This window comes from Cygnus olor, chromosome 29, assembly GCF_009769625.2.
Source record: "Cygnus olor isolate bCygOlo1 chromosome 29, bCygOlo1.pri.v2, whole genome shotgun sequence".
NCBI classification, from domain to species: Eukaryota; Metazoa; Chordata; class Aves; order Anseriformes; family Anatidae; genus Cygnus; species Cygnus olor.
The window spans coordinates 699,645-720,580 of NC_049197.1; the positions used below are offsets into that span (position 1 = coordinate 699,645).

At 62.4% G+C, this 20,936-nt stretch overlaps 2 protein-coding genes across 4 annotated transcripts; both read right to left on the reverse strand.

Moving 5' to 3' along the window:
* Positions 1 to 1,071: 1,071 nt before the first annotated feature.
* ACVRL1 (activin A receptor like type 1) lies at positions 1,072 to 10,418 on the reverse strand. 3 transcript variants are annotated; one of them, XM_040539766.1, is made up of 11 exons: positions 10,095 to 10,418; positions 8,731 to 8,961; positions 5,713 to 5,783; positions 4,644 to 4,868; positions 4,074 to 4,288; positions 3,877 to 3,976; positions 3,437 to 3,583; positions 3,090 to 3,365; positions 2,808 to 3,005; positions 1,569 to 1,699; positions 1,072 to 1,281 (listed from the first exon to the last, which is right to left on the reverse strand). In XM_040539766.1, the coding sequence occupies exons 3-11, from the start codon at positions 5,777 to 5,779 to the stop codon at positions 1,147 to 1,149; spliced, it is 1,494 nt and encodes a 497-aa protein (XP_040395700.1). In that variant the 5' UTR covers positions 5,780 to 5,783; positions 8,731 to 8,961; positions 10,095 to 10,418; the 3' UTR covers positions 1,072 to 1,146. The 3 variants fall into 3 exon arrangements, with proteins under 3 accessions (XP_040395700.1, XP_040395699.1, XP_040395698.1); XM_040539765.1 differs by lacking the exon at positions 10,095 to 10,418 and adding an exon at positions 9,770 to 9,899; XM_040539764.1 differs by lacking the exon at positions 10,095 to 10,418 and having other exon boundaries at positions 8,731 to 9,138.
* A 2,011-nt stretch (positions 10,419 to 12,429) lies between these two features.
* Positions 12,430 to 15,740, reverse strand: ANKRD33 (ankyrin repeat domain 33). The gene is made up of 4 exons (XM_040539775.1): positions 15,296 to 15,740; positions 14,915 to 15,044; positions 14,029 to 14,169; positions 12,430 to 13,494 (listed from the first exon to the last, which is right to left on the reverse strand). The coding sequence occupies exons 1-4, from the start codon at positions 15,578 to 15,580 to the stop codon at positions 12,725 to 12,727; spliced, it is 1,326 nt and encodes a 441-aa protein (XP_040395709.1). The 5' UTR covers positions 15,581 to 15,740; the 3' UTR covers positions 12,430 to 12,724.
* Between the last annotated feature and the right edge of the window lie 5,196 nt (positions 15,741 to 20,936).

The window sequence follows — 20,936 nt, forward strand, 5'->3', positions numbered from 1 at the left end:
AGCAAGTTCCTCTTTCATCTTCGGGGGCGTTTTCGCGCTCCCCCGGGCTATCAGCAGGAACCTCCTGCGCACCCGCTGCGATAAGGCGCCCGGGCTATCCTGCCTGAACAATGTCAGCGCCGCGATTTCCCGCGCTCGCAAACAAGACCTGGCCTTTGTTGTCTGCGCTTTCTTGGCATCTCGGGGTACTCTTTTTCTTTTTTTTTTTTTTTTTTTTTTGGTGCAAATTCCTAGAAGCACGAGGGCCGGCAGCCCCGAGCTTGGGCGGTCGCAGGGAGAGGGTTGCGGAGAGGCTGGAGCGAGGTTTATTGCGGGATCCGAGCGCGCGGGACCGATACACGACAGCTACACCCGTGTCGAAGCAATAAATTAAGCCATGCACAAGCTCCGGGCCGCGGGGTCCCCTCCTCAGTGCCTGGTGGGGGAGGCTGTGCAGCTGTGAAGCGATAAAGTAGCTTTATGCTTTATTAAATATATTAAATCTTAATAATTAAATAATAAGGGCACGCGTCTTGTTCTGTTGAACGTCCTGGGCCAGGCCGTGAGTAGTCCCTGACCCAAACAGGGAACGAGCAGGAGCCGGCCTCAGAAGGTATGAAAATGCCTGGAAAACACCAAAATGCTGAGAAAACACCCAAACAGCTTGGAAAGCAGAAGCGCCGGCTGCTCGTCGGGTGAAGGATCGGGCCCCAGCAGTCTCAACCCCCAGCACCTTCCCATGGCTCTGCGGGACTCCCAGGACGCGCAGCTCCGAGCGGCTGGGCACGCAGCCCCGAAGCGCCCTGGGACCAGCCTTTTCCAGCAAAACCCCAAACCCAGCGCCGTGCCGGGTCCCTACGGGGAATTCCTGGTGCTGCCCCGTTGGGGCAGAGCACGGGGTTGGATCCGGCCGGGCAGGGGGCTGCGGGGTGGGATGGCGCCGGGCGCAGGCTGCCTGCTGTGCTCCCCAGCCAGCATCAAGTTTCGGCTCCGGGGGATATTTTTATAAATGGGCTGGAAGATTTCTTGCTTGTTATTTTTTTTTTCCTTTTTTTGTTATTTCTTTTTTGTTCCCTTTTTTTTTTTTTTTTCCTCCCTTGCGAATTTAGAAGCCACTGGGGTGGGAAAAGCCAGGGGGCCACGGTGAAGGGGTCTGCAGCCCGGTGCTCAGCACTCCTGCTTGGGTTTGTCCAGGGAGTGGTGCAGCTTCTTCAGCGTCTTTTTGATCCGCAGGGCCGTGAGCCGCGCCGAGGGGCTCTGGTACCAGCACTCCTTCATCACCTTAGCCAGGGCAGACAAAACCTGGGGGGGGCAGACAAGGAGGGAGAGCGGGGAGCTGCATGCAGCACCCGCACCCGGTGGTTCTGAGCCTCTGGGGGAAGTCAACGCCGCGCTTTGGGTGATGCCAGGGCTCCCCCCCCCACCTCCCCCAGGGTTTGCAAAAGCTTTAGGGTGGGGGTCCCGGGTTCCATCCGTCCTCGCCCCCGCTGCCACCAGGAGCTCATGGCCCCCTACATGGGCGCTTTGCAGCCGGGGTACCCCGAAGCTGCGGTTCCCGAGAGGCCGCCGAGCCCTCGCCGAAGCCTCACCGAATCGGAGAAGAGGCGGTTGGGGATCACGGGGGTCTGCTGGTCGACGCACACCACCTTCTTCATGTCCTCGAAGCTGGGGTCGCTGGGCACCACGTCGAAGAAGGGCGGCCGGTACTCCTCCACGATGCCTGCGGGCGGGCGCCGTGAGCGTGGCCGGGGTGCGGGATGCGTCCCTGGTCCCGCACGGGGCCGGGCAGCGGTGACGTCCCCGCTTCCAGGGCACTTGGGGGGGGGGGGGGGGGCACGGGGAATGGTAACGGGGGCTACGGGGTGCCCAGGCTGCCATCTGTGCCTGTCCCCAGGGTGGCACGGACACAGCCCTGTGTTGGGGTGCACTGCTCCGGCCCCAGCACTGGATGCATCACGGGACACTTGCTGGGACGTCTCAGAAATGCAAGGGGGGGGGGGGGGCAGCACCATCTCCAACCCTGATGGGGGCTCCAGCAACAAATCCAGCCCCGATACCACCCCGCAGCCATGGCGAGCCCGCCAGCTGGCCCTGCTAATCCTTGCTTAGTACCTCCATATGGCTGTGCATCCATGGGGTTTTACCTCCCCCCAGGCTGCCCCAAGCACCCCACAGCCCCGTGTACCCCCGGGGTACTGGCGACCCCAAGCCCCATCCCGGCTCCTCGGTGCCCCGGGGCTGTGCACGCATGCCCAGGGTCCCTGCAAGGGTTAAAGCTGGCGGCTGAAGGTCGTCCCCTGCACATGGCCATGGTAATTCGGAGTAAATGTTTAATCTGAAGGAGCCCCAGGGCAGTAAATGAGATTATCCCGACCAGACTGCGCCTGGGGGGGACCTGCTGCTTCACCCTCCAGCGCCCACCATTTAATTAATGCCGCTAATGGACTATGCCGGTGGTGCTGAGCGGCGCTGGCTGGGGCGAGGAGCCTCCTCTGCGGGGGTCCCCAGCTCTGTCCCCGTTCCCGAGCGAAGCCCCGTGGCCGGAGGTCCCGGCCGTGGCCAGCTTCCAGGCAGCGCTGGATGCTGCTTGTTTTCTAATCAGCACTGAACAAACAGAACGCTGATTGAGTCTAATGGGCCCTTTAATCAGGGAGCCGGGTGCTGACACTAGATTACAGTGTTTATAATTTACAGCTAATCTTCTGGGCGAAGGGGGGAAAAAAAAAAAGAAAAGGGAAAAAAAAAAAAAAAAAAGGAGGAGGAGGAGGGAGGGAGGGAGCGGAGGCAGAGCCTCCCCGTGGAGGGCTGGAGCCCGCGGCACCGCTCACCGTTCACCGCCGTCCGCCGGGTGATCTCCCAGAGCACCAGCCCGTAGGCCCAGATGTCCGTCTTCTTGTAGGACTCGAAGCAGTCGGTGCGGATCTGCTCGCTCAGCACCTCGGGGGCCATGTAGCGCTTGGTGCCCACCCGCGGGTTGGTGCCGATGTCCAGGTAGTCGCTGCCTTGGGAGTGCATGACGGCCAGCCCTGGGCGGACAGACGGACGGACGGACGGCGGTCAGAAGCACGCCGGCATCGCCGCCGCATCCCCCGGGGGGAGCGGGGTCTCACCCAGGTCGGCGATGCAGCACTGCCGGTTGCTTTTCACCAGGATGTTCCTGCTCTTCAGGTCGCGGTGGGCGATGGCGGGCTTGCCCTGGGTGCCGAAGATCTCCACGTGGAGGTGGACGAGGCCGCAGATGATGGAGGCCGCCAGCCCCAGGCAGGTCTCCACGTCCAGGGCCGTCCTCTGCAGGTAGTCGTAGAGCGAGCCGTTCTCGTGGTAGTGGGTGATGAGCCAGAGCTGGGTGCTGGAGTTCCTCGACGTCATGTCAGAGGCGATGAAGCCTGGGTGGGGAGAGGAACGGGGTCACGGAGCTGCCGCGCCGCCGTCCCCAGCCCCCCGGCCCCCCGCTCACCCAGGATGTTGTCGTGCCGGAGGAGGACGGTGTTGTAGATCTCCGTCTCACGGAACCACGACTGCTCGTCCCGGGAGGAGAAGATCTTCACGGCCACGTTCTCCCCGTGCCACACGCCTCGCCACACCTCGCCGTAGCGCCCTTTGCCTGCCACAGCCACGGCACCGCGTCACACGGCCCCTCCGGACCCCAAGGGATCCCAACCCCATCCCCGTCCCAGCGGGATAAACCCAGCTCCCGGTGGGGAATAGCAACGGGGCGATGCAGGGCCCTTTATATCGGGGTGGGCTGACCTCGGGCAAGTGCCACCCACCCCGAGGATTGGGGTCTCTACAGGGTTTTGGCTACAAGGATTGGGTCCAACACCTCCCCGTGGGTTTGGCATCGCGGTGCCATCGCTGGCGGCTGCGGGAAAGGGCTCTGGGCCCTGCTGTCCTCACCCACGCACTCCACGAGGGTGATCTGCCGAGCCACCGTCCGCTGGACGAGGAAGGGCAGCCCCGAGCCGCTGCCCGTGGTGCAGTCGTCGTTCAGCAGGTCCTGCGGAGCCAAGGCAGTGGGTGAGCTCGGTGGCCACCCCGCACAGCACGTCCCCCTCCTTTGGGGACAGCCGGGGTCCCCCTTGGAGCCCACCCACCTCCAGCGTGCTGTCTCCCACCAGGGAGGCCTTCAGCATGAGGTCCGTGTCCCCCAGGTCGCTGTGCTTGAAGAGGAGCCTCTCGCGGCGGTGCTGGGCCAGCTTCCAGAAGAAGAGCGCCGTGAGCGCCGCGAGGACGAGGAGCGCGAGCAGCGGGACGAAGATCATCAGGAGGAGGTTGGACAGGGACGGCGCCTTCTCCAGGGCTTCTTCTCCTGGTGGAGGGGAAACGATGGGTGGGGGAATGAAGGTGGGGCTTGGACTTGGACCTGGGGAGGTTTTGGGGCTGGGGCTTGGGCTTGGGCATGGGAGGGGGGGCTCTGCATTGGGGTCACCCCCATGGGTGGCAGCTCCGCGGGCACAGCCCAAGGAGGGGCACTGGGGGCACCTCGCTGACCCCATCCTGCATTGCAAAGGGGGACACTGGCAATGCCGAGAGAGGAGAGGGATTATCTCGAGACCCAAACACATCTCCACCCCCTCGAAAAACTCTGCCCCTCTCCCCCTGACTCCTCGAAGGGAAGGGGGACAGCCCAGAGTCGAGGCTGGGGCAGCCGCGGGTTCCCGTACCTGGCAGGTAGATCTCCAGCTCGGCGTTGCACATGCTGGAGTTGCAGCACCTGGTGCCGTACTGCTCCATCACGTGCGGGCGGCAGTTCTCCAGCAGGTTGGTGGAGAAGCAGCCCCGGTGCTGGGCGATCCTCCCGTCCTCCCGCCGCTTGCTGACGAAGCACACCTTGCCCGTGCAGGTGGGCACGCTGCAGTGCGGCACGTCGCACACGCACAGCAGCTCGTCTGCGGGCACGAGGACAGCGCGCGTTGTGCCACGGGGCCGGGACGCGCCGCTCGGGGACAGCGGCCACCCGTCTTGGGGATGCTGGTGGCTTTGGGGTCAATGGGATCTATGCTCAAGACCCTTGAACCAGCCTGGGACCACCAGGAGGCAGCAGAGGGGATGTGCAGGGAAAACGCATCCATCCCATGGGCTGTAACAACAAACTGGGCTGCCCTAGCTCGCAGTGCACAGCCCGGGGGTCGCATCCTGCCCATGGAGCCCCAGGGAGCTTTGGAGCCAGAGCTGGACTCTGGGGGTGTTGTGTTTTGGGATCCAGGCACCGAATGTGCAGCCCCTTGCTGTGGGGCCAGAGGGCGGCTGCGCTCCCGCCTCCCGATTTAGCTCTGCCCTTTGGCGCAGAAAATATCCCTCCTGGAATCAGCAAGTTCAGCACGAGGGCAGCCAGACAGACGGTGGCAAGGGGACAGACAGACGGCCGGACGGCCGCCCGCAGCCCCCCACGGCCCCATGCTGGTGACCTGTGCTTGGTGACGTGGGCCGGGGACCATCCCTGGTGCTGCTCGGGGGCACCACGTACGCCCTGCCCAGAGCAAGCACAGGGGACGATCCCAGCCTGGGTCCATCCCGGGTCCCCCCGGCTCTCTCCTGGGACCACGAGCAGCTCCTTGCTGCTCCCCACCACCAGCAACACCTCCCCGGAGCTACGTCGTGCAGCCATTTATTTTGAGCAGAGCAAGCGATTAAGTTTCCAAACAGCCACGAGTTTATTTTAACCGCCCCGCGCGTGGCGGAAGGCATCGGGCACAGCCCCAGCTTCATTTTCTGCTCTGTTTTGCTACTCACCGGCAGCAAGGCCGAGGGAGAAGGTCAGCAGCGCCAGCATGGCCCCGCCACAGGCTTCTTGGGACATTTTCCTGCAGAAAAAAAAAGGGGGTGACAGTGGCAGCCACAGCCCTGGGCACCCCCAACATCCCGGGGCTGGCGGCCGGGCAAAACGCGGGCGCAGCCGCGCGGTGGCTTTGGGAAGGAAGCAGCGGGACGCGGTGTCCGACGGGGAGGGAGGGCAGCGGCGCGAGGTAGGATGTGCTGCTTGCAAGTGGAATTCGGCTCCGGACGTCCCGGTTGCAGCCCTTCCTGCGAGCAGTTCCCCGGGATGGCTGCAGACGCATGCGGAGCCGGCGGGATGCCGGGACGCCCCGTACAGCCCCACAGCGCTCGAGAATTGGGCTAGGAAGGGGGCATCGCCACGGCCACAAGGCCCCCGCAGCCTCCCCCATCCCCACAGGTCGTACCTCGGCGTGTCCCACTGACACCGGTGGGGCTGGAGGTCTGCAGGATGGGGCTGGAAGCCCTCACACCCCGCTGTGCACCCCCAGGTCCCTGCCGCAGCCGGAGCCGCCCCGGCGGCTGGCTGCAATCCGGGAGGGGGCTTTTGTACAGAGCTTATCAATGACACAAGCGGAGCCACTGCGGGCAGCCAAGAATTCCCCAGCTGCGCCTTTGGGGAAGGTTTGGCCGTGATTTTTTATTTTTTATTATGATGATTTTTATTTTTTCAATAGCTCCTCGTAAAAGGAGGAACTTTGGCCAAGCCCCTCGCGGCACCGCCGCGCGTTCCCTTCCCACGAGGCCGGACCCTGGCTCCCCAGCCCCACCTCGCTCCCTTCTCCGTCGCCCGCGATTCCCAATATAAACACGCCGAAGTCGCCGTTTCCTGCAATTCAAGGAGCCCTGCCCATGGCAGCCAGGACAGGAATCAAGATTGTTTAGATTCTGGCCTTGATGTGGAAAGGCAGTCACGCAAGCACGGCGCGCTGAAAGGCACACGGACGTGGCCGTCTCGGGCAGAGCTGCGACGGCTCTGGCCACTGCGCAGCATAAAATGGGCTTTTCCTCCCCAAAATAGCTCACTTTGTTGTAGCTCGTGGAGAGGAAACGGTGACCCGAACTCAGGGCTGTCATGACAGCAGGATCCGCCCCGGCAGGAGTGGTGCCTGGCCGCTCGCAGCGCTCCTCACCGGCCGGTCCCTCGGCTAGCACAGGGTCAGCCCCACAAGGACGGGGTTTGGGAAATAAATTCAGCTGGAGCTGTTCAGCTCCCGGTTTGTGAGCCCCTGGGATGCTCCTAGGCATGTTGGTTACCTCGGAATTTGGAGTGCTAGGGAGTGCATCTCTTTGAGATGGGAGCTGAGACTCCCATGCAGTGAATCCCCTCCTTGGAGGCGCTTCCAGGAAGCCACCAAGCAAAACCCTGCCTTGTCAGAGGCCTGCGGGGTTTTTGCCATTAAACACAGAATGGTCCGGACCTCACTTAAAACTTCACTGCACACGAGACGAAATTGCACGGCTCGCAAGCAAAGCAAACCCTAACCCAGAGCCGTCCCCAGCACCGAGCTGCAGAAGCCCAGGGTCAGAAATGTCCCGGGACACATCTGCAATGGGTCAAAACCAGCCCCAGCCCCGACGCCCCCCCAGTTCCTTCCCATTTCAACGCAGATGGCCCAGCTGCAGCACTCGCACCCCCTGGGGGTCCACAGCAGCACCTCCGGCCCCAAAGGGCTGGCAGCGAGTCACCCCACAGCTTTACGTCCTGTCATCCCTGGGGATTTGCAGCAGCTTCGGCCACAGGGGGAGGAAAAAAAATTGGACAAATCCACCCTGGGGGTGGGGTTAGGGTTGGGCAGGAGCATCCCTGGCCAGGCAGCGGCTGTAGCACTCATAGCCTTCTGCACTGGAGGGGCTGAAATGATGGAAGTCCTTGCGGTTGGGAAAGTCTTGAGCAAGACCCAGCCTGGAGAAGAGGAATTTCCCTGCCCTGGAATGGAGGCAGAGGCCAAGGGGCTGCTCGGGAAGCAGCACTGGGGACAGGAGCCAACGGGAAAGCCCGGACCCGCTGGGTGCCCGGGCAGAAACGGGGCTGCAGCGCCCCGTGGCCACGCTTGCACGCTTCCAGCTGAGCAAACCCCATCTCCTGCGGGAGGAAGGTTTTCCAAACGGCGCAGGAAGGATGGAGGCGAAGTTCAGGCACAGCGGGGACCCGCGTGGACAGGCTGCGCACCCCGGCCCCTTGCACCAAGGGGGGTTGCTGCACCATAAGACGCACGCAGAGAGCAGCAAAACCAGCTCAGACACATTAATAGGAGAAACAGGAACGCGATGCCAGCCTTGCACGCATCTCCTCGCATGCATCTCCTTGCACGCAGCAGTGCAGGAGAGGTTTCCTGCCCCGGCCCTCGCACTGGGTTTTGCCCAGCAGAAGCCGTGCTTGCAGGCAGCGTGGGGCACTGCACCGTGCCTCGCCTCCAGCCCGGCTGCTGTGGTTTGAACTTTCCCTCACTGTAACCCGTGCATTTTAAAGATGCACCCCTGTCCTCCATTTCCCAGCCCTCTCATCAGCTCAGGGTCTTGTTAGCAGCTGTATATTATTTTAGCTCTTTGCCGAGGGCCCGGGGGCAGGTCCTGCTCTCAGCTACGCTGCTGTAAATCCAGATTTATGTTCCCAAAATCCAGCTTCCAGCGTCTGCTACCCTGACATAAACCCTGGTGTCCCACTGAATGCAATGGGAATGGGGCCAGCTCCTGATTTTGGCCACGTTGGTGAAAATCCAGAGGGAAACCGGCCGATCTCCGAGCGTGGAGATGTTCGGCAGAGATCAGCCCCTGCCCTGTGCTCGGCAGCAGCTGCCCTGGGAGTTAAAAGGTGATGGAAGCTTTGAGGAAAGAAGACGGGGACCCCCGGGAGCAGAAGGCAGAGCCAGGCTGGGGGGCCCGGTCCCACGGAGGTGGGGGTCCCACGCGGCTCCGCTCCGTGCAGCTTCCCCACGGCTGAACCCCGAGAGCGCGCGGCGCTTTGCGACTCACCTACAGCATCCGCACCGGCCCCGTGGGTGCTGCCCGGCTGTGCTGCTGCTCCTGGGGAGGCTTCCTGGCCGTGGCCCCCCCGTGTCCCACACCAGGCTCAGCCAGGGACGCTCCCGGCCGTGCCCTGCACCCTGGGGAGCCTCATGGGGCTGCTCCCAGGACCCCGGAGAGGCTCAGCTCCCGTCCCGGCCCCGCTGCCCCGACACGGCCGCCTGGCGAACGCTCTGTGGTCTGGATGTGGGAGAAGTCACAAAAATGTTTCTTATTACTGCCTCTTCCTGCCTGGCTTTTCTCCACCACTCCCAGCTAATAAAGCATTTCCTATTGCTGAGCACACATCCCCATCCAGCCTCCCTTCCTCCCGCACACCGGGCCCCAGCTCCATCCTGGTTGCTCTCCCTCGTCCCGCTCCTCCCGCCCCTGTCCCTCACCAGCTGCTTCCCCAAATTTTCCTGACTTTTGAGTCCAGATGAGGCCCTGGGGCTGCACCCTGCCAGGTCCGGAGCACCCAAAGGCTCCTGCACCCGGCAGAGTCGCAGCCGCTCAATTTGTGGGGTTTGTTTGGGGGTACCAGGGGTAGGGAGGATGCTGTGGTTAGCGTTAGAGCACTGGGCCACCTCTCCCACTGCACCGGTGCTTGTCCCCTGTGGGGATGGGAACATCACGGGGGACCAAAGGGGCTTCTCAGCTGTCCAGTGCTGTCCCCAGTAGGACTTTTGGAGCGCAAGGAGCACTGCACCAAGGGGTGCTCAGCCTTCTCTGCAGGGCTGGGACAAAGGGACCCACGGGCACGTCTCCCACGTGCCACCATCCTCGAGACCGCCCAGCTGCGCTGGGACACCCGCGGTGGTGCCGTTCCCACGGCGTGGGGCGCACGGAGCCAACCCCACTGCGGGCAGCGGAAGCGGCGCTTCCCCTTTTGCTGCCCCGGGGTTGCAGTTTCAGCCACCCTGGATGGGGTCCTGTGTCCGTCCCCCCCCCCCCCCTCCTCCCCAGCACCCCCAGCCCCAGCTTTCCCCCAGCTGCTCCTTCCAGACACCTCGAGCAGCTCACGTGGATGCAGCCGGCAGCACCGGGGCTGGCGTCGCATCCTCTTTCCTAACCGAGCTACGTGGCCTCATTTCCCTCGCCGTCCCCCGTTTCATCACAAACCCCAATTGCATCACGAGCCCAAAATTGCAGCACGACCCTTCCCGGAGCCGCCGCGGCCTCCCCGCCTGGGCACTGGCGGCAGAGCTCGGCCGTGGAGCTTTGAGGTCCTGCCCGAGGTTCCTCCGCTATCTCCCCGATCACCCTCGACGGAGGAAGTGAGACAAACAAGAGCACAAAACCAGGATCAAACGCGCGGAGCCTTCGTGCGTGACCTTGCCCGTGGCGGAGGCGGGAGGAATTTTTGCGGAGCCGGCGTCCACGCATGGGAAACGGGCAGTTTCCATCAGATAGCAGCGGCTGTCTGCCGGAGGAAGTCTGTGCTGCAGCCGCCCTATCGCCGTGACCATCTCTGCCCTGGCGCAGATTGCAGCCGCCAGCCCCTCCCGGAGTGGGGTCCTCGAGGGGGGGGGGCAGCGGCCCCGAATTTTGCCCTCAGCAGCCGGGCACAGGATGCGCAGTCTCCAGCACGGGCTCTGCTTCAGGCGCTGCTCTCTTCCGCGCTGGGAACCTGGATTTGTTTTTAACCGTAATCTCCACTGGGGGAAATAAAAGAGATTTTAAAAAACTTTTAGAAGCCGCTGTGTGTCCCTGTTCCCACGGTGCAGCGGCTTGAGGAGCGCAGGGGCAGGAGGGAGAGCGCGTGGGAGCCCTGGGGACGGCTGATCTGTCACTGCCAGCAGTGCTGCTGCTGCAACAAGGGCAGGGCTCGAACCCCACTGCAGCGGGAAGGCTCGCGCTCCTCGCGCTGGAGCTGAAGGAGAATTCGGGAATATTCATCCCGAGACCGGGACCGGCTGTAACGACAGGCGGACCAAGGGAGGTTTCAACAGCTGAGGTCTGCCACCAGGATTTCAGCAGGGCAGGGATGGTTCTGAATGATTTCCAGCACCGGGATGAGAAAGGGCTGGGAGATGGAGGCTGAGCAGCAAGGAGAGGGGAGGAGAAGCCTTGTGCCCAGCTCCCATGCGCCAGCGCTGCCCGCCTCTACAGGCAGACAAACCGCGGCGATGCCGAGCTCGGCAGCAGCAGAGCCGAACCCAGGAGCACCAAGCCTTTGCCCTGACCCGAATATTTCCTCGCCTTCACACAGCTCGAGGCCACCCCCAGCTCGTGGTGCAGCAGGAGGCCGATGCCTCCCACCCGCCGCGCTTCGTGCCGGGCTCTCGGGGTGCCAGCCCTGCGCTGAATCAGAACGGGATGGGTGCTCGCGGTGCCGGCCGCGCCGGGGCAGTGCCGCCAGCACGATGGCGCAAGCTCCCCAACCACTCCCACCCCCGAGCCAAAAAAAGAAAAAAAAAAAATCAGCCTTCATTAAATCATTCCGGCTGCTTATGGCAGAGCAGAGCGGCCCGTGCCCCCACCAGACCGCAGCCAGCCACCCCTGCGGGTCTCACCGAGGGGACACAAGCCTCCGTCCTCCGCTGTCCCTGGCTGTCCCCGTCCCCTGTGCGGCAGGAGCGTGGCACGAGCCAAGGTCTCTCCGTGCACGTCCGCCCCCGGCTCATCTGCGAGCCGCGGCAGAAGCTGGCACCGGAGGAAGGCGGCGCGGGGAGCCCGGCGTGAGCCAAGGCTGGGGGGGGAACAGGAGGGAGGCGGCGGCGCCTTCCCCCTGCATCCGTCCGTGCCTCGGCACAGACCTTCTGGTGCTCCTGTGAGGCACAGCCCCAACCCCAAACTGGGGAGGACTGGGGGGAGCGGGTGGCTTTGTGCCCCCCAGAGAACAGGGCCATGGTGGGCTCAGCTCCGGGTTGCAGGTTCTGCCTGCCCACAGGGAAAGGTTTTTTGTTACCAGGAGATTAAGTGTTTCGAGTGCCTCTCGCTGCAAGTTGCTCTCCCTGCGACCAAACCCTCCCTGCTTGCAAGCTGCAGGAGGCAGCGAGGGCTGCTTCGGATCCGGATTTCACCTCCCCGCATCCCCGCGGGGTCAAGTCGAGTCATTTTTAAGAGGAACTTGAGATATTTACACCACCAGCAGCAGCCCCGTGACTCAGACACCGCTGCCGGGGACCCGCGATGTGCACAGGGAGCAGAGCCAGGACTGTCCCTGCCGCCCCCAAGCCTGCACAGGGTGAAGACCCCACGGCCCCTCGCTTTTGTTTGCGGCTCTGTGCTGGCTCCGAGGGGGCTCCAGCTGCCCAAATCCTCACTCAAGCCCTTCTGGTGCATGAACCAAGAGCTGCATGGGGAAAATATCCTGCTTTAACCACATCTGGGTGGCTGCAGTGCGACGGCAAACTCGAGCTCGCTGCCATCCCGGCACGTGGTGCTGGGGAATGCACCGGCTGCCCTGCACCCAGCAAAAAAAATAACTGCACAGAGGGGCCACAAAGGGGAGCAGGTGCTGGGGGGCACCAGAGGTCCCCACGGGTGCAAGGTGAGGGGTCCCGGTGTCCACCTGCACCCTGAAATAAAGCAGGAGCAGGGAGGTCGATGCCACCAGGGCAGTTGGGCTTCCCTGGCAGGGAAATGCTCGCAGCACGGGTGAGGCTTCGCTGCCAGCCCGACAAGCAGCCCTGGGGTTTATTCATTAAATCAATCCCGTTAACATGGCAACTGCTTCCACTTTAATTTGCACAGTCACGTTCCGCCACACTCCGCAAGATCAAGATCTCCATAAGATCAAAGAGGCAAAAAAGAACAGAAGGGAGCCCCTTCTGCCCCCACCCTGCTCCGGCTCCTGGCAGAGGGCAGGATCCCCCCCCCAGCACCATGGGGCCGGGCAGAGCCAAGGCGCGGGATGACGAGGGGCTGGGCAGGGAGCAGGGCCCTGGGCGCATCCCCTGCCAAAGCCACCGAGCAGGTCCCAAGGACGGTTGGGGCCCTCGCCCCGATACCTCCCACCTTAGGGTCCCTTTCCTCCTTTCTTCCTTTTCTTCTCATTCCCCGCTTCCTTGGCCGCTCTCTTCTCCTCCTGCAGCTCCTTGTACCTCCACTTGGGCGGCTGCAGCAGCTCCTTGTCCCTGGCACGATGCCTCCACTCCCTCCTGCTGGCCGGCGGCGAGGAGGCCTTGGTCAGCTTGATTTTCGGGACGTGCTCCCCGGGGAAGATGCTGTTCCCACGCAGCAGCAGCAGCCGCCGGGGCAGGAAGCCCAGGAGGCGGCTTTGGGGACAGCGCGGCGGCAGGAGCCGGATCTCCGACACCGCTTGGCCGTTGCACGAGGCAGCCCCGGCCATGGGGCTGGCGATGCCTGCATCTGGCACGTGCTGCTGGAGGATCTCCGGCACCGACAGCCGGCGTTTGCCCACCTCGGGGGGGCTGTCGGGGCAGACGGTTTGGCAAGCGGTGGCCACGAAGGGGCTGGCGAGGGCGGTGGTCATCCTCACCATGTGGTCCATCACGCCGTCCTCCTCGGGGTCGCGAGGGAAGCGGAAGGTGAAGAGGGAGCGGATCTTCTCCGACAGCCTCTGGCTCCGGGATTTGGGGCTCAGGGCTTTGGCCACCAGCCCGGCCAGCGCTGGCCACTCGGGCAGGTAGCAGGTGCCGAACTGCTCGGCCCGCGGGCGCCGCAGGAGGCTCCGGATGCGAACGGTCGTCTCGAAGCGGCCGGTGAAGGCTGCCCACTCCCTGGCCGTCTTCCCTTTGATGGGATCCACTGCCTGCAGGTCCGCTCCTGGCAACACCGGGATGCAAAGAATGTCACCGCAGTGTCCCCGCTCCGTCCCCAGAATCACCCCCAGAGCTCAGGGTGCACGCACGAGGTAGCTCAAAAATCAAAATAAGAACTCGTGGTTCATCCAAAAAAATATATATCTGAGCCGTGTTCACAGCCCAGCGTTTGGGGGCAGTGACCAGCAGGTGTCACCACGGCCCAGGCTGGCACTGGACGGACTGCTGGACAGCGTGCCGGACTGACAGACAGCCTGGTCGGGGTCAGAGGAGCCGCAGGGAAGGGCTCAGAGCCCCTGCCCTGCTGGGAAGGGCTCTGCAAAGCCGTGGCACGGCCAGGCAGCTTTGGGCTGTTCAAGTTGGGATAATGGTGCCACAATACCCCAGGGCAGCGGTGACACCCTGGTGTCCCCCCCCCCCCCCCCCCAACCAAAAACATCAGTGCAAGCTCTTAGCTTTCCGACCAGAGCCTCAAGAACCAGAGAGGACGCCCGAAGGCATCAGAGCTCCAGCTCCACCGCGTCCCGGGGACGCTCACCTGCCAGCAGCAGGGCGGCCACGCAGTCCTGCTGCCCCTGCACCGCCGCCTTCATCAGCGCCGTCAGCCCCCGGCCGTCGCGCCTGTCCACGTCCAGCGCCGGGTAGTAGTTCAGGAGGTAGTTGACTATCGTGATGTGTCCTTAGCAGCAGAGAAGCCACGTTAGCGCTTTGGTGGTTAATGAGGGCTAATTGTTAGTGCCCGCTTGTCGAAAGGGCTTGGTGAGCGCATCCCAAACGCAAACGCGGGGCAAGGTTGGGGGGAGCTGGACCTAACCCCTTCTGGTTTGTTTTGCAAGAGCCTGGGTGACAACATGCAGAGCACGGTGCTGGCTCGCCAGCTGCTTCAAGCAGATAACCCAGGAAAGAATCCAACAGCAAAAAATAAAAAATAAAAAATCACCAATTCTAGTAACAATCAAGGAAGCAGGAATAATGCACGATCCTACTGCAGCGCACTGCCTCTGCGGTTCATCAGCCCGGGATTGCCCTGGGGGAGCAAAACCGTTCCACTAAGAGAAAACTGCGGGATTGGAACAGAAGTTTCGGTCCCCAAAAGTGGAATTTACTGCTCAGGCCTTTTGCTGGTGTAAACCTGTGAGGCTCACTCGGCTTTTTTTTTGGTGAGCTGTTGGGCTGACCCCCAACTGTCTGGCTGAGTTCTGCTGCTCAGGCAGGAAGGGAACATTTCTGTAAGAATCTCCACTTTTGCACAATTTGATCATTTTTAAGACTGCACTGACATAAGCCATAAGGTTGTACAGGGCCGGTCACTTTGCTTTGGACCCTTGTCTTTCCTGACTGCTCATCTTTGGGGTTGTAGAGGGGAAGGATGGGGGCTCTGGCCCTTCAGGAGGGGTCCTGCAGCAGGCATGAGGGGTGCCTACCCGCTTGTGCTGCCATCATGAGCGCCGTGTTCCCCTCCTTGTCCTGCTGGTTGACATCGACGTGCGGGCACTGTCGCAGCAAGGGCACGATGTCCACGAAGCCCTTGCAGCAGGCGACCATCAGCCCGTTCTGGAGGGGACAGCGCTCAGAGCGGGACCACCACCGCCCTCCCCACCCCAAACCCAAGGGGCCCAGGATGGGAAGGAGGCTGAGGTTCTGCTCTGCGGATCCATGCGACCCCAGGAGACCCAGATCACCCATCCCAAGGCTCTGGGGTCTCATCCCGGGCTCTGCCCCCTGCTCAACCTCCTTCAGCAGCCACCAGCCTTCAGTTTGCCCATTCCCAGGACATCCTCTCCGCTCCTCCCCCAGCCACTCACCCTGCCGTTGACGTCCAGCTCCGTGGCCTCCCTCCTGCTCACCCCACGCTCCAGCCTCTCCCGCACCAGCTTGGCGTCGTTCCTGAGACAGCACTGGTAGAGGCTCAGGTTCTCGGCACCGCCGGTCTCAGCAGGGAGCTCGGAGCAGGGGTAGACGGAGTCGTCAGAGAGGATGCTGCAGGTGTCTGAGGGCTCGGACTCCGCGCTCGACTCATCCTCCTCCTCGTAGCACAGCTCAGGGTCGGAGGCTGCAGCACATTCTCCTCTTCCACGGTCATCTGTCATCCGGCCCGGGCAGCGAGTCCTGCTCAGCACCGAGCCCTGCTAGGGGCCGGCCGCGTCTGCTGGCTCGGTGGGACCGCAAGCGCTCGCCACGCGCTCACTCCCCGCTGCGCAGACACAGAGCGGGGCGTGGGAAGGGGCCGTGGGGCGGCTGCGATGCCGCGGTTCCCATCCTCTCCCCAGCCCCGTGCTTGCAATGGGAGCTCAGCTGCTGGGCAGGGAGCAGATCCTGACACCGCTGGGCAGGGCAAGCGAGGAGGCACAAGCAAAGCAGCCGGGGCAAAGGATGCGACCGAGAAGGGGGAGAAACAAGTCGGCCCCACAGCAGCCTCTGCTTCACTGGACCACATGAAAGCAGCTGCAAAAGCCCCTGGTGGCAGCAGGAGAGGGGCAATGAGCAGACACAGCTCTGCTCACTGCAGCCAAGCCGCTCGCAGGAGAGCAGGAGCCAGGCTGGAGCAGCCCAGGGCGCCCATCGCAGCTCCTGGGTCTGGGGCAATTGGCAGGCTGCAGCAATGAAAGGTTTGTGCTTGGAAGTAGAAGCCAACCATTAATCGATTGGAGCTGCGAGGGGGGTAAAAAGCCTTAGCAATCCCATTAAATTCTCCCATCCCTCCTCAAAATCCTACAGCAGACCGTGGGGGTGAGGGATGCTCTTCCCTCCGCACCCTGACCTTACCTGGGGCTGCACAGACCTTCGCCACGAGTCCCCCCTTGGCTGGGGACCATCCCAGGAAGAAAATCCCTGTGAGGCTCCAGAGCCAGCAGGAAATTGCCCCTGCCCTTTTGGTGGGGAAGAGGCTTCTGCCTTGGATCGGGGAGAGCCTTTGCGCACCTAAGCTGTGACAACTTGCGCGTTGCCACAGGCTCAGCAAGTCAAGACATCTTAATTTAAACCGTTGCTTAAAATGGCTCCATCCACCCTGAGCAGGATCAGGGCTGCTTGGGCAGGATTTAGGATCCTTAGCTGAGGAGCTGCTGCGAGCCCAGGGCTGTATTTTTACCCACCTCAGCTCAGGAGGGTGCCACTGCCTCAGCGACCCCAACCAGCCCCAGCAAAACCCCCCCGAGCCCTCTCCCAGCTCCCTTTATACACAGGTGAATTTGCTGACGGGGTAAGCCTTGGGAGCTGCTGCTTCTTTGCAGGCTAACCCAATGTCTGCTGGTGCATTAATTAATCTCCTGTAATCCCCTCCCGAGTGGTGTGGCAGAGCCGTGTCTCCAGCCCACCTCCTTCTCGGGGCACTGCATTGCTGAGCCGTCGGGGCAGCCGCCGGCTCAGGTCGCTGCTGGCTGAGGAGCTGCAAAACTTCTTCCCTGAGCTTCCCATGCAGCCCGGCTGCTTCTCTTACCGTGATTTATTATTTTTTTTTAATTTTTTTTTGCTTGGTCTTAAGTGTTTTCTATGGCATGAGGACAGCTGTGAGATCCGGGAAAGGGCGCGCTCTGCCTCCGGATCAGCCGTTCTCATGGAAAAATGCAAAAAAAAAAAAAAAAGGGCTCAAAAGCAGGAGTTTGCTGGGTCCCCCAGCGGACCACGGAAGGCCACGCTCTCCATTTAAAGCAGCTGCTAAGGCAGAGTCCCAAAGGTCCCTTTGCTCGTGCCCTTCTGTGTGACCGGAGGGAGCAGAAGAAGGATCCCAGCTGTCTCCTCTGCTGCGCTCATCCCCGCTCCGACGCTGGGTCTGGGCTCTGTGCCCACGGTGTCCTCCCAAGCCCCGTGTCCCCCTGCCCTGCCCACCCCTGCAGGGGGCCAGGACCCCCCTGAGCCCTTGGGTGCCATCGCCAGCCCCGTCCCAGCCCGGGGGCAGCCTCTACTGCACCCAAAGCCACCCCTTTCACTTCGGGGTGCCCCGTGCCAAGCTGCGCCCCTCTGCTCCAACAGGACGGCAGGGCCGGCGCGGTGTCACCGCGGTGTCACCCTTCCCGCAGCCTTCCTGCCTGATCTCGGGAGGATGCCAGGAGCAGATCTGGGGCTTAGGGAGTTATCCGGGCCACCCCGGGCCATAATCTCCCGCATGGCGCACGCAGCGGGCGCTGAGCCGGTTGCGTAAGGACGAGGTCTCCGGTGCCGGCCTCGTCCCGTTTGCCGGTGGCTTTTCACCCTCCGCGCCTCCGCGGCGTGGGCGAGCGCGGCGCGTGTCACGCGTGGGGCCTTCGGTGGGGTGACAGCGGGGGGTGAGTCCTTGCAGAGCCTTTTGCTGCCCGCCCCCCCCCCCCCCCCTCCCGGGGCTTTGCAGAGCCGCCGGCTGCCGCAAGGGGATGCCGGAGGCTGCGGGAAGAGGCTGCGGGGACCGGGCTTGGGACCGGGGACGCGCGGGTGGGAGAAGGCGGCGGGCAGGGGTGGGAAGGGCCGGCGGATTTTTTTCTTCTTCGTATTTATTTGAAGAAGTTCGCGCACAGACGTGCCGGCATCCTCCCAGGTGCCCTCCCAGATGTGGCGGAACCGTCCCAGCCGGGACAGCATCCTTCCTCCTAGGTGCCACGGCATCCTGCCAGGTGTGCGGGCATCCTCCCCAGCACCGTGACATCCTCCGCACATCCCCGAGCCTCGCTGCCCGCGAACCCATTCCTTAAACCCATCCTCTGCCCGAAGCAGGGAGGGAGGCTGGCCTCGGAGGCCAAGAAGCCAGCGGGTGAAGAAGGAGGCACCACAGGGGCCCGGGGACGCGCTGCCAAGAGCAGCTCTTGCGGCGGCGGAGCATCGCTCGCTCTCCCGCTGAACCCGAAGACACTAAATCACGGCTGACGCCCAGGAGCATCCGCGCAGGTGGGGGGGCCGGGAAGGGGCTGGAGGGAAGCCCTGATCTTTCACCCCTCGCTCAGGGTCCGTCCGGGAGCGCCGAGCCCGGTGGTCTGGCCCAGGTCACTCATCCCTCACTGCCCGGTCATCTCCATCACAAAACCAGGGCGCAATAACTCAGCATGGAAGGGAAGTGGAGGGCGTTGATTTAAACCCGCGGCCGGGCTCTGCTCACCCCGGCCCGCCTCGCCGCGGTCAGGGCTGGGTCACGGCCGAGTGCAGCTCCTGCCCCGCATCGGGGCACGGCTGCAGGGACGTGGGGCATTTGGGAGAGGTCGGGGGGGGGGGGGGGAGTCTGATGTTATTTAGGGCGTCTGGTGATATTTAGGGTGTCCATCCCTCCCAGCAGCCTTTCCCTGATGCCATGTGCTGAGTTCCCTCTGCTGGCCCAAGGGAAGACATGGTCCATCCATGGGGCAGCACTGGGGGGCGCGGGGAAGCCCAGGGGTGCCTGCGTTTTTGGGATACTGGGGTCCCCATGTCCCAGCCATCCAAGGTAGCTGCTTCCAGGAGCATGGGCAATTCTCCAGCCACACTGCTGGGACAAGGCTGGGCTCAAACCGTGATTTACATCGCTGCGGTTGTGTGACTGCGGCTGCTGGGCAGGCGGGCGGGCTGGGATCGGTGCAGCTCCTGCACGCGCAGCAAAGGCCACGCTCTGCGGGATGCAGAAGCCAGCTCGGAGGCCACTTTGAGACTCCAAGTGGTGATGAGGTTGCAAAGCCCCTGGCACCGAGGCCAGCCCTGAGCCAAGAGGTCTCCAGAGTGATGTTGGAGCGGGCTGAGCAGCCTCCTGGTGCCAGCGCAGGCTCCAGACCTGGGAATTGCACGGGGATTTACCACGAGTACGCACTGTGACCATAATCTGACTTACCCATGAAGCAGCACAATGGCACGAGGACTAACAAGGGGTGCTGGGAAAAGATATCTTTGAAAGTAAAATAAAAATCAAACTCTGGATTTCGTTCCCTTCTTTAACACAATCACATTTTCACAAACCCCGTGCGGGTAAAGTGGACACCAGCCCTGCGCAGCCGATCAAGGACCCGTGCGCATTCCTTACAAGCCACTTCTGTCTCGTTTCTGCTCATGGAGCAGCAGCATTAGGCTGAAAAGCTTTTGGGTTACAGCTCTGGAACATGTTTTTTGCAGCCCAGTTTGAGGCTTCAGGACCAAAGCGGAGAAGAGCCCCTGGGGCAGGGGTTTCTGTGGGGCAGGGCCATGGGCAGAGCCCTCACAAGGCTCCGCAAGCAACTTCGGCAGCCCCCAGCGATGCCCTCCAGCCCCTCCCAGCCCCATCCTTTTTAATGTAGGACCAGAGGGTTAAAAAAAATAAAAAATAAACCCAAAGAGAGCAGCTTTTCTGATTAAATTACAGATGGCCAGAGATCAATTTCAATTTCTCCTTTTTTTTTTTTTTCAAGGGGGGGGAAGCACCGTGCATGGCACAGAAGAGGAGGCAGAAAATTAGACTTGCTAATTCCACAGCCGTAATTGTGCATAAAGAGAGATGGTGCCGCACCAGGTCCCTGGTGTGCGAGGGGTAATTTAGGGTTGCTTTGCGAAGCCTCGATGAAATTTGGAAGGAGAGGGGCTTCCCCCCCCCCCTGCAGTAATTGTATTTCTGGTGCCGCAGATGGTGCTGGCTCCGGATCCTTGCTATAAAGAAGATGGATCGCAGCACGTGGAGGGAGGCGGTCGGGGCCGGTGACCGCACGGCACTCCGGCTTTCAACGCGAGCCTTCTCCATCAAGCCCTTACAAGGCAGAGGCACGACGTGGCAGGTAAAGGCCACCATGTCCCGTGCTCTGCTTCCTCCAGGTTTATTTCCAGCCCATCTTCCAGGCCGTCCCCGCATCCCTCAGCCCTCCCAGGTACCTGCGTTCGGCTGCCCCTTGAGCCTCTGGGTTAATCTCGTAGTGTTTTTGGTGACCCCACTGAGCGGGTGCCCAGGTCTGGGGCTCTTTAGCAGGGTGGCGGTCGGGTGGCCAACACAACGCAGCTCTGGGCAAGCGCCTGGCTGCATGGAAGGAGACCGAGAGCCAGAAAATTTCTGGAAATCCTGATTTTGGAAGCAGGTGAACGCGCTCGATCGCGTGTGGCTATCAGGAGCTCTAAGGAAGAGCTTGGCCATCAGCGCTGCTTGGGAGGGGCTGCAGGGCCGCCCCGGAGCCCCCAAATCCCCACCTCGGGGTGCTCACAGCTCCTGCCCTACACCTTGGGGGCAAGGCAAGAAGCAGGGGCTGCAGAAAACCTCAGGGGCAGCGAGCAGGCTCCTAACAGAGGAGCCTGGTCCCTTACCAAGTAAATAAATGTCGGGTTATCCGAGCACGCAGGCAATAAATAGAAGCGAGCAGCACACCGGGGGGAAGCATCCCCACGCTCCTAGGACCAGGATGCCCCAGCCACGGGGAAGGGATTGTGTGCGAGGACCCAGGACCGAGGACGGAGCCAGGGCTTTGGTGATTTACAAGATGTGACAACGCCAGCTGAAAATGATGAATAGGAAGTTGCTAATGCCGCTCCCCAGCTGGGCTCAGTTAGTATTAGTGGAGG

Excerpts from the sequence above, each read along its gene's own strand:
- ANKRD33 (XM_040539775.1), bottom strand. The coding sequence starts at position 15,580 with ATGACAGATGACCGTGGAAGAGGAGAATGTGCTGCAGCCTCCGACCCT. Across the intron at positions 15,045-15,295 it reads AGCTGGACGTCAACGGCAGG|AACGGGCTGATGGTCGCCTG; the intron begins GTGAGTGGCTGG and ends TGTCCCCTCCAG. Across the intron at positions 14,170-14,914 it reads CATGATGGCAGCACAAGCGG|GACACATCACGATAGTCAAC; the intron begins GTAGGCACCCCT and ends TCTGCTGCTAAG.
- ACVRL1 (XM_040539766.1), bottom strand. The coding sequence starts at position 5,779 with ATGTCCCAAGAAGCCTGTGGCGGGGCCATGCTGGCGCTGCTGACCTTC. Across the intron at positions 4,289-4,643 it reads GCTGGAGATCTACCTGCCAG|GAGAAGAAGCCCTGGAGAAG; the intron begins GTACGGGAACCC and ends CCCCTCCACCAG. Across the intron at positions 3,584-3,876 it reads CACCCTCGTGGAGTGCGTGG|GCAAAGGGCGCTACGGCGAG; the intron begins GTGAGGACAGCA and ends TGGCTGTGGCAG.